The following is an 11,052-nucleotide window of genomic DNA, read 5'->3' as shown; positions in this document are numbered from 1 at the left end:
CTTGGCACATGTTAAATTTTGTAGGCAGTCGTAAAAACATCGTGAACTGAAAAAATGTAACTTGTTATTCTATCAGCTACCATACAGCTTGTAAATTGAGCTTTAAATCAGATGAAAAAAAATCCAGCGTGATGTTCACAGAAGACTAAACTGCCGTTCTACGCATAATTGTCCCATGTTCGAAAAAATGCAGTGAAATCCTTCGACCGATTCCTGTTCTACGCATAAATGTCTCGGAAGTCTCTGTTCGCCCAATATGTCCCTAAACATCCCAGTTAGCAATTCATCATTCCTATTTCGCAATTCGCAATTCGCAATTTTCAGTGTAAGAATGGGCCTTGACCGATCTTATGCACTAGGTTCCCGGCGAACACGCACTGCCCTTACACCTACATCTCACCCTTGCTCTGAGTCAGTACGAGCAACACGCTAGAACACGCTTTGAGTTTTCGTGCCAGGCATGCACACCTTCTTTTCCGGTTACGCATTTTAACTCGGCCGGGGGTGGTACATTACGTAGGGTTTGATGTAAGTATAAGCGCCTAACCATTTATAGTGTGCCTATCAATTTTCATTAAAGCAAGAAGTGTTTTATTTTTAGTTTGAATTCAAAAACTAATTGTTATTTACTGTGTATTGTTTTCTCCTGAAATCTTCCCTAATGTTGAATCGTGTTTATCTGTTGCTATTTCTTTTGTCGCGGTGTTTTGTTACAATATTTTGGTCCTAAGCATTTTAGAAATGTTTTTCAAAAGTACAATAGTAATATTTGTGTTAATCCTTTAATCATTCCATAAATTGAGTAAGGCCTCGAACCACACTTGCTTAAGAAAAAGGTGAAGTTTCAAAACAAAGGTGTAACCGTAGGGACTTCACTCGTGAAGTTCTACGAGATCGTCTGTAGTAGTGTTCGTAAATAAAAAACCTTAGCTTGGGAGGTGTTGGGTATCCGGTGGTTTTCTTCAACGAGGACCCAGCACAGCGCCAATACCAGCGACGTCCCAGTGTGCAGCCAGCGCTACCAACGAGCAGCCGCAACCCACCACCAGAGGACTCAGACAACAGTGGGTGGGGTAGCGAAGGAGTCGTGACAGGGTGAATGGGGGTCAGGGGTGAAGGGATGACGGAAGAGGTGGAGACGAAGGGTAGCAAGGACCGCCATCGTCGAGCTGATCCACGAACTCGGTCTATTTCCCGGACGACACCATCGCGAGCAGTTGGAACGCTTTTTCCACTGCTGTGCCCGAAAGTGAAGTCAACTTTTAAAGTGCCACAAAAGTGCTAGTTGTGCCACCCCAGAGCTTCAGGAGAAGCCGAATTGTTCCCGTGTGGATTAAGAGGACACCAGGTATGCCAGCAGCCTTCCTCGAGTGCCCTATTGACCCCTACCAAACCCCAAAACCCAACCGTCACGATATCCCTAACCTCAAACGTTCCCCACCAGGACCCCTTGTGCTTTGGCATAGCCATTACGGCCAAGTGCATCATCCGGAGACTCGCGCTACATCCGAGTCGCCGCAGAAGCCAAACAGCTCGTACCTGTTCCTTAGTCCGGGAGTCCGGATACCCTCGACGGTAATCCGAAGGCCACTGCCGTAACCATCGGTGGCGGAGGACAGGACGAGCCGCTTAACGGGTCCATCGACGATCGCGCCGGAGCGCCAGTAACACCCCGCGCGAGGACGAACGGCCTAGCCGTACGCCAAGAGAAAGAGAGTTGGTAGCAGAAGTGAGAGAAGAGGTTGAAGCGGAAGGAGAGGAGAGCAGGAAGCGGAAGGTGAAGTACCGGCGTCGCTGGAGTGCTGCGGTCGACGACGGGGCCCCGAAGAGAGGAGAAGAAGAAGAAGTGAAAGGTCAGGTCAGTGTAGAATTAAGAAAGTGGGAGGAATAAAGCACTGTAGAAGAAGGAGAAATAAAGTGTGTTTCTGACCCGCACACACTGGAGTTTCCATTGGTATCCCAGCATTCCCCAAGCTACCCGCGACTTGATCTAGAGGCGTGCCGACCTTGAGGCACTTGTGGTCAGAAGGTCTCAACGACATTTATGAGTCGGAGCAACCCGTAAGTTACAAAGGACAGTGATGGAAATATACTATGTAAAGAATCAATAGTAAAAGAAAGATAGTAATTTATTAAGTAGATAAAGAAGTTAACAAACAAGCTTAGATTGTATTGAGGGCAATTTACAGGGAAGATGAGAAATTATTCAAATAGATAAATAAAGAATAGGCTCATGATAAACAAAATTGACATCGCTGCCAAATTAAGGGAAAGCAGACAGTTTGTTACAGCAGCATCAATTGGTAAAATAGAGTGGAAAAGCGTTGAGAAATAAGAGAATCAAATAAGTAAAATCGAAATCAAAAGAAGGATAGTAAACAGAAGCCGATTTAGAAAATCAGTGAAAAAAAATAAATAGCTGTTAGCTGAAATGGAAAGTAGAGAAACCCCGTTCTGCGATGCTCAGGTACATCCACAGCAGTTGACTCAACATACTGCGAATCAAAACAATACCGTCCACAATCACAAATTACTTCCCTTTCCCACATTGACGCGCCCCTTTCTTCTAGCCGTCTCTACTCTGACCCTCGCTGGTCAAAGGTTTACGAGTCGTTTCCACAGGCCACCAGCTAGGTTACACCTTGTCATCATGATGACTAAACCAAGCCAACGTGGAGGTAAAAAAATAGGACACTTGCAAGGAACCAGAGCCATGCTGTTTTGTCCAAACAGCACTACGGATGTAGTTGGGCTTCTTCCGGGATGTTCCTCGCCTAGGTGTGTCAACCGACGAGTATCATCAGTATCATGCACCCTTGGCCTGCAATTCATCATTCCTATTTATAATCATTTTGCAATCAGACTTGATGAAACAATTTAATGAGTTTCCAGACATAGTACTACATTTGATTGTTTTTTTTTCTCTGAAACTACAGTTTTGGTTAGAACTGATAAAAAATACACAATTCTAGCAAAGCATAGCAACAAAGCCGAAGCCGAGAGCAGGATAGACTCTTTGTTTACACTTCAACATAGGCCCATTTACATTGTTTTGCTTGAATTTCAAAAATTAGCACTGAAAAAACCCAACACAGCAAGTTCACATGCTTTTTCACGTGAACTAATCCAAAAACTAACACAATGAATTAACATGCTTTTCCTTTGGTTTAGACATGACTTTCATTATAAATGCACGTGAAAACCGCGTCAGCTACACCCATCTTGATCCACTCTTTTTCCATGGGATTTTCATCCCAGATTCACGTGAATTGCACTTCGATTCACCCCAATTGACTTTTCCTTCAGGTTTCAAGTGAATTTCACGTTACTATCGAATGTTTTGATTTTGAAGTTCGAAATGAAAAAATAGTCTTAGTGAAGATGGCCACTCACGTTAAATCTGAGCCAGAGCTCCCGCGTTTAAATTTGATTATTCGCCAGAAAAGAGGTTTTTTTCGCAAAAATGTGGCAGGATTATTTCTAAAACTATGGTAAGTATTTTCTAAATATTTCTTTGGACAAAAATTTATGCCTGACCATTTTTTTAATCGTATTTCCAGGGAATCACCGTCTGCTTTTCGCCACCGCTGACTCAAAAATTTTGAAGTACCTGCCTAAGATTTTTTCTGGGGATGATGACTGACCCCCATCGAGGCATGATTATGATGGTCAACTAGGATCCAGAAATGTCCAAGGAGACCCGTGAGAGTCCCGGTGCTCTTGCAGAGAGCATTTTTTTGTGTGAAGTGTGAATGAAAAAGTGAAGTGTATGTGTATATTAAGAAATAAATGGAAAACTAATGAATAGCAAAATGCATTTTTTTTCAAAACATAAATAAATAAAAATAAAAAAAGGTTACCTAAAATCTTCACTTGAAAAGCAAATGAAAAACATTTGGTTTAAATGTGAAATCCATTTCATTTTCATAAGCATTTCTTATGAATATCACGTGAAACGACACATGAAACTAACGTGAATTTCATTTGGTTTTAACATGTAGCGCGATGAAAATTATCTATGTGATTTACACATGACATTCACATGCAAAGTGGTATGGGGCAGATTCATGTGTAAAACATGTGATATTGCTATGGGCCTTTCTTTCAGTGAGGGGGAAAAGTTAGACGGAGAGATGGAGATTTCCGCTGAAATTATGATGGAATTATTTCGGATTTAGTAAACAATCACCACTTGAGTAAAGTTTCTGTATAAGACAGTATATTTTAGCTGCTAGTACCTATAATACATGAGTAAATAAAATAAAATCCAGCTTTTTTTTATTTTGATAATTTAAAAGAGAAAAATTCAGTTATCTCATACATTTGTAACAATACAGGTTAACATAAAGCTCAATCGTGAAATTCAAAAGGAAAATATGTAATATATTTTTGTTTATAAATGGCAACATTCATAGCAGTCGAGAAGTTGTGGGTGAAATCTCAAAAGAAAAGATTGCTAAACCGACTTAAAAAGTAACTGCCTTCGTTTGTTTTGTTTTTTTTTATTTATTTCTTTCTTTCTTTCAGATAGACCGTACTGTTTTCGGTGTTGTTGTTCTGTAGTTTATATTCGATCCATGCTTGACTTTTGTTTCTATGATTTGCGTTTGGTTTTGCGCTAGGAGGAGGAGGGAAATGATTATGAGCGATGTGGTTTATAAAGGATACAAGAATAGTGAAGTTTGTTGAATAGTGTGTGTGAGTGTTTGTGTGAGTGTACGCACGTCGGTAGAAATACATCTGAGTATATTCGATTAAAAGATACAGTGTTTGCCTTGTTTTGCTTAGTTGCTAACTTCGTTTACCATGCTTGTTTGTGTAACGTTCGTCACATAGTCTACGGGTTACATTAGGAGACACCACTGTTGTTTTTTCTTGTTTTAGATTTGAGTATAGGGATTCTTAGGTGTGTATGAAATAAAATCAGGATTATCGTGATAATAAATACTCTCTGCCAAAACTAATCAACAGGATCCTTCTTTAGCTACAATTTCGCACAGTTTAATAAAATATACTTTCCAATTTATATGCTTGCTTGCTCGTACTTTCAGCGCTTTTAAAAAATATTTATATGATAATTTTAGTTCACCTTCGTTTTTTCTTCTCTTCATTTGCATTAATCTTTGAATGATCTTTCGTTTCTATCAAATGTTATTCGTTTAAAAAGGCAAAATTTACAGTTTTTTGTTTGTTCGTTCTTTCGACGCGTTACCGAAATGTTTGCTGTTTTTGCAACGACACGTTCCTGTGTTTCTGCTATTTCACCTTGCGTGTTTTAAAAAACAGTTTTCTATCCATACTTTCTATCAGTTAAATAAATGCTCGTTCAATTTCTACTCTCATTGACTTGTTTTCAAAAAAATAACGATTCCGCGACTACCCTTTTTGTTTGTTTTCCCATTAGCATTTTAATCATAGTTTTGTTCGTTTCTGATTATGGATTCGGTGTACAATTGTCAAATGCAACGTCCAATTGTGTGTTTGTTTTTTCTGTGTGGCAAGTAAGATTTACAAAAATATGTTACAACTATTGACATAAGTGACGATTTTTTGTATGGTTGTTTTTGCTCCAATAAATTAGTTTTTTTGTTAATTCTACCTATATAACAATTGCGTTCCCATTAAAATAACCACTTTTGTTTCTCGTTCCGATTTCGACAATGAAATAACAGAAGCAGAAGTTTCGTCGTCGTTTTGGGGGGCTGGAAACTGTTGGTTAGACACTCTCGTATTATTTGTTATTTATACATTCAACGTTCGAAGGGGAAATGCGTCAGCGACGACGAATGATGATATCTACGGGGGTCCAGTCTGTTTGACACACGTAATCTCTCTAGTTCCATCTGTGAACTACGACATTCAACACATACAGTCACTGTTTGTATCTTACGTGGTTAGGATTAAGCTCACCAGGTTTAAGCTGGCACTGTTGTTGTGAGGGTTGGTATTCAATCGCGATCTCGCCGTCGATTGAATACCAGACAAATTTTACCAATTCAGCACGCGGTCGAGCACCCTCGTCCGGAAGAACGCACCCGCGATGCCAAAGAACGTCCTGAGCACGACGCACGAGACCATGGCCTGCATCGCACAGTGCACCGTCTTCGGGTGGCCCCCGTTGGCGTAGTGATGCCGATGGCGCCGGTGGTGGTCGTCGCCGTGCTGCGCTCGGATGTACTTTTCGTCGATCTCGTGCTCGAACGCGGGGATGATGGCGAGGTTGATCACCTCCGGTACGGAGTTGTCGTCCCCGTTGGTGGCCCACTCTTCGTCGCTTTCTTCTTTGATGACTCGCGGTGGGAGTGCTGGCGTGGTTCGTCGGTTGATGTAAAATCGAGATCGGCTGAACCCGTTCACACTGTAGCCACCGCGGTCACCGAGGGAGAGGCGATCTTCATACTCGACGTTGGCGTTGTTGCGGAAGTTTTGCTCACGTAGTTGCTGATGATGCGGTTGTTGGCGTTGCCGGTGTTGTTGGCAGCTTCGCTGGTACCGTTGATGCTGTTCAGCAGTGAGGACAGCAGATTGTTGTTGTTCGTTATCCGCATTTTGTGGGTTGAAGTTTCGATATTTGGTATCTTGACGCTAGTATCTAGGTACAGGTTTTTCTTAATGCCTAACACTTCCGACAGGGGACGATTGATGAGGAGGGTGTTCTCCCCACCGCGTTCCTGCAGAAGCCCTTCGTTCTCGTCCGGGTGCGTGTCTTCCCACGCCGTTGTCGTTGTTGTGGTTGTGATGCTGGTAGCAGCAACAATAGTGGTAGTAGTTGTAGTGGCAGTAGTAGTAAAAGTACTTGGGTTCACCACCTCGGCGGATGGCGTCGCTTGCGGTTCTGCGCCGTTCGCGAGCTGTCTATGGTTTATTGAGCCTTCGACCGAATCAGATTCGATCGTTGCCGGGTCTATGATCACATTGTTGCTGTTTCTATTAAAACTATCATAACTATCGTAATTACTACTATAAATACTATTCAAAGTGGTAATATTTTTAATACTGTTGTTAGCGTTACCGCTACTGCTACTAAAAGTACTCTTGTTGTTGCTATTATTGTCGATCAGTTGTGTCAGAATGTCCTTATTGGTAATGGGCTCGTACTTGTTTCGGAAGGTTTCGCTGTTATCCGAGGCACCACGGTACAGGAGAGCCACCTTGCCGTCGGCCGTTATGACCGGCGTAATTTTCTGCTGAACCTCGGGCGTCCCGCTCTGACTCTCGCTACTCTTCTTCGCTTTGTCGTCTTCGGGCGCCTTCGGTTCCACTTTGTACACAATTCCTACCTTCCCGTTCGGGGTGGAGATCACCTTGATCGAGTCGTTCTTGCGCAGCTTGCGATTGCCAGACGACAGTAACTCATCGCCGTCGTCCGCAAAGTCGTCAAAGCGCGATTTGAACCGATGTGACGCCGTCTTTCCCTTGATGAAATCCTGCATCACATTCTTACTGTCCGTGGACGACTTTGCCTCCACTTTATCCTTTTACTGTCCACCTCCTCATCGCTGTAATCATCGTAATAGTCGTCATCATCGTCGTCGAAAAGCTTCCGCTTGCTTTCCTCATCCCGCTGTTGCTGTTGCTTCTGCTTAACGAGTCGACGTCCTCGTAATCATCGTCGTCAAACAGCTGATCGTCCTCCTTCACCTCCTGCTCTTCCTCCTTCGTAAACAGAGGCTTTGCCTTCATCTGTTCCAGCTGTTTCATCAGCTTCTGGAAGTCGTCCAGCGGCTCCTCGGTCGCAACCGCGACCGCTCCCGCATCATCATTCTGCATCATCTCGTCCTCGTCAAAGTCGGTCTCGAAATTGACCCACGTATTATCATCACTCCTCCGCTCTTCGCTGGCATTTTCCTCGCCCTAACCTATCGCTAATTACACTTAACCTAGATGAACCTAATCCTACGCTATCGAATCCTGCTACTTGCACTGCTGCTAATGGTGTTGCTGTTGTTGATGTTGTTTGGGTAGTCGCGTCTTGCAGTCAGTAGCATTTCTTTGTACATTGGCATTTGCGCACGATATCGAGGTGCTTGATGTATTTGGTATTGTTGCTGCACACCATGCGTACCTGGTTGGATGAAAGAACCCCCGATTAGAATACTCTACAACACATCAACGCTCACCCAAAATTAAACTCACTTTTCTCCTTCGTACGATCTTGGCCGTGCAACACTGGTTTCCGCAACCGCCCACGCACTTGGCGTACTTGAGCGGTTGCCGCGATCGACACTCATTCTCCGTGTAGTACTCTCGCACTTGCTCCTTGCGACAAGTCGAGGACCCTAAACAACAAGAAGCCACGATTAGTTGACGATCACACATCACGCTAGAAAAAAACCAGTTTAAGGAAAATCTAATCTACAAGCATGCAAAAGTTCAACTCTTCCGTTCCGTCGGAGCTTTGATTCGAGTTCGAGTTACCAATCCATGCAACCGGAAGAAACGTTCAAGCGCAGATCAACAAACTGCAAGAATGTCCCTTCCCACCAAAACTACCAGCCAAAATAGAGAAAAAAAATCCGAGAAAAATTTTGCTATACCGGAAGAGGGAGCTTTGAAGGGGAGGTCCTCGTCGACGACCACCGAGACCGAGCCCTCACCTTGGTCGCAGAATTTGCCCTTGGCACCGTTCTTACACTTGCACGAGTAGCCACCCTTGCCGTTCGGTATGCACTTGCCACCGCGCTTGCACTGGTGGTTCTCGCACGGGTCGACCTGTGAATAAAAAGAAGTTCAGAATTACAGCCCAACCGTCAAATCGACTAATCACCCACCTCTCTCAGTATCATCGGCGTCTCCTGCATAAAGTCGTCCTCGACCTCGCCCTCGCTTTCGGCGTCCAGCAGGGCGCAGCCGGGTGTCACCTTCTGCTGGCGGGCCGCGTTCAGGAAGTCCACCTGCTTGTGGTTGATCCACACCTCTTTCATGCAGCCCTTGAAGCTGGTCAGGTTGCGCAGATGCCACAGCTTGTACGCCTGCTGGCCCGGTTCGGGCGCCAGACCACCCAGGTACAGCGGCGTCGTCAGCTTCAGGAAGTCCTTGGAGCCCTCGTTGATGATCGAGCGGGCGAGGCCACGATCGACGCGCAGCGTAAAGTTCTTCTTGATCGCGAGCAGCTCAACCATGTGGTACTTCCCATCGGCGACCATCTCGAAGCTGTACATGGTTGAGACCGGGTAGTTGCCGACGTCGTAGCTGACCCGGATGCGGCCGTTGAACAGTTCAACGGCCAAGTGTTCGTTGTTTCCGTCGTACATTAGGACTCCGTTCTGTTGCGTGCTGCTGAAGACAATGGTCACGTTCGCTTCCGGCTTTGTTCGCAGCGGTTCCAACTCGACGAAGGAGTTATTGTGCAGGAACGTTAAACTTGTAAGGTATTCACAGCGCTTGCCGGAATAGCCCGGAGCGCATTTGCAGATATAGTCCGCGCTAGAAGGATTCGGCTGAAAGCAAACTCCAAACTTGCACTCGTGCTGCTGACACGGAGACGTCTGAGGGTACAACATTGCGACCATCGGAGTTCCTTCGCAGAATTTACCCGTAAACTCCGACGGACACTTGCACACGTAGTCGTTGATGCCGTCGAGGCACGTTCCACCGTTCTGGCACATGTGATTCACGCAATCGTCAATGTTATCCGTACAATTGATGCCTCGATAGCCCGGAACACACTCGCAGCTGTAGTGCGTCGAATGGTCCACGCACTTCGCTCCATTCTGACACGGGTTAAAGTCCGGTCCACAGAACTCAATCTTAGACTCACAGTACGGACCCGTGTAACCCGGCAGACATCCACAGCTGTACGAGTTTACCCCATCAACGCAGGTAGCATTGTTCAAACACTTGTGCCCAGTACAGTCATCGATGTTGATCTCACATCTAGCCCCTGAATACCCAGACATACACTGACAGCTGAACCGTCCCTCCTCCATCACCGTACACGTGCCGTTATTCCTGCACGGATTCCCGTAACAAGCATCGATCATGAACTCGCAGTGCGCTCCGTGGTACCCGGGCGGACACTGGCACTCGTACTGGCGCTCCGGCAGGGCCTTGCACACGGCGTTGTTCTTGCACGGGAAGGTGTAGCACGCGTCACACTTGGATAGGATTTCGTTGCTGACCTTCCCCTTGCACACAAACTGCGCGGCCGGTGTCGAAAGAACCAGCTTGTCCTTCATCGCGTCCGGCTCCGCGCAACGGGCGATTCCCGGCTCGACGTAGTCCCGCTTGACCCACTCGGAGAGCCACTTGAGCGAGCAGTCGCAGTACAGCGGGTTGCTGCCGAGGGCGCTGTTGGAAGAGGAGAAACATTTAGATATGATCATTTTGACTAGGAAATCGCCAATTTGAAAAAAAAAAACAGTTTATTTGATGATATCAAAACAACAAAACTAGCAACACTGACAAGTCCGAAATCCAGAATTTTGAAATTCTTAAAATTCTTAAAATTTCTAAAATTCTTAAAATTCTTAAAATTCTTAAAATTTTAAAATTCTTTAAAATTCTTAAAATTCTTAAAATTCTTAAAATTCTTAAAATCTTAAAATTTTAAAATTCTTAAAATTCTTAAAATTCTTAAAATTTTAAAATTCTTAAAATTTTAAAATTTTTAAAATTTTTAAATTCTTAAAATTCTTAAAATTTTAAAATTAAAATTCTTAAAATTTTAAAATTCTTAAAATTCTTAAAATTTTAAAATTTTAAAATATTAAAAATCTTAAAATCTTAAAATTTTAAAATTTTAAAATTCTTAAAATTTTAAAATTCTTAAACTTTTAATCTTAAAATTTTAAAATTCTTAAAATTCTTAAAATTCTTAAAATTCTTAAAAATTTAAAATTTTAAAATTCTTAAAATTTTAAAATTCTTAAAATTCTTAAAATCTTAAAATTTTAAAATTCTTAAATTCTTAAAATTTTAAAATTCTTAAAATTTTAAAATTTTAAAATTCTTAAAATTCTTAAAATTCTTAAAATTCTTAAAATTTTAAAATTCTTAAAATTTAAAATTCTTAAAATTTTAAAATTCTTAAAATTCTTAAAATTTTAAAAT

The 11,052-nt window shown here is 43.0% G+C and overlaps 2 protein-coding genes across 2 annotated transcripts in view; both read right to left on the bottom strand.

Moving 5' to 3' along the window:
* Positions 1-4,495: 4,495 nt before the first annotated feature.
* On the bottom strand, positions 4,496-7,854 carry LOC6035853 (probable serine/threonine-protein kinase DDB_G0288147; the record flags this gene model as incomplete). Its single annotated transcript, XM_001845917.2, is given in 4 exon segments — positions 4,496-6,504; positions 6,507-7,474; positions 7,477-7,576; positions 7,579-7,854. Coding segments are annotated over 4 exon segments (1,860 nt in total), but the record flags the coding sequence as incomplete, so codon positions are not given.
* Positions 7,852-11,052, bottom strand: part of LOC6035854 (protein slit) — a 338,062-nt gene continuing 334,861 nt past the window's right edge. The window contains 4 exon segments of the mRNA XM_038258677.1: positions 7,852-8,065; positions 8,137-8,279; positions 8,538-8,712; positions 8,772-10,290. Of these exon segments, the coding sequence (XP_038114605.1) occupies positions 7,979-8,065; positions 8,137-8,279; positions 8,538-8,712; positions 8,772-10,290 (1,924 nt within the window). The 3' untranslated portion in view covers positions 7,852-7,978.

The sequence above is a fragment of the Culex quinquefasciatus genome, chromosome 3, assembly GCF_015732765.1.
Source record: "Culex quinquefasciatus strain JHB chromosome 3, VPISU_Cqui_1.0_pri_paternal, whole genome shotgun sequence".
Lineage (NCBI taxonomy): Eukaryota > Metazoa > Arthropoda > Insecta > Diptera > Culicidae > Culex > Culex quinquefasciatus.
Note: the sequence above shows the minus strand (reverse complement) of the source record. Positions and strands in the feature narration are given on the sequence as shown.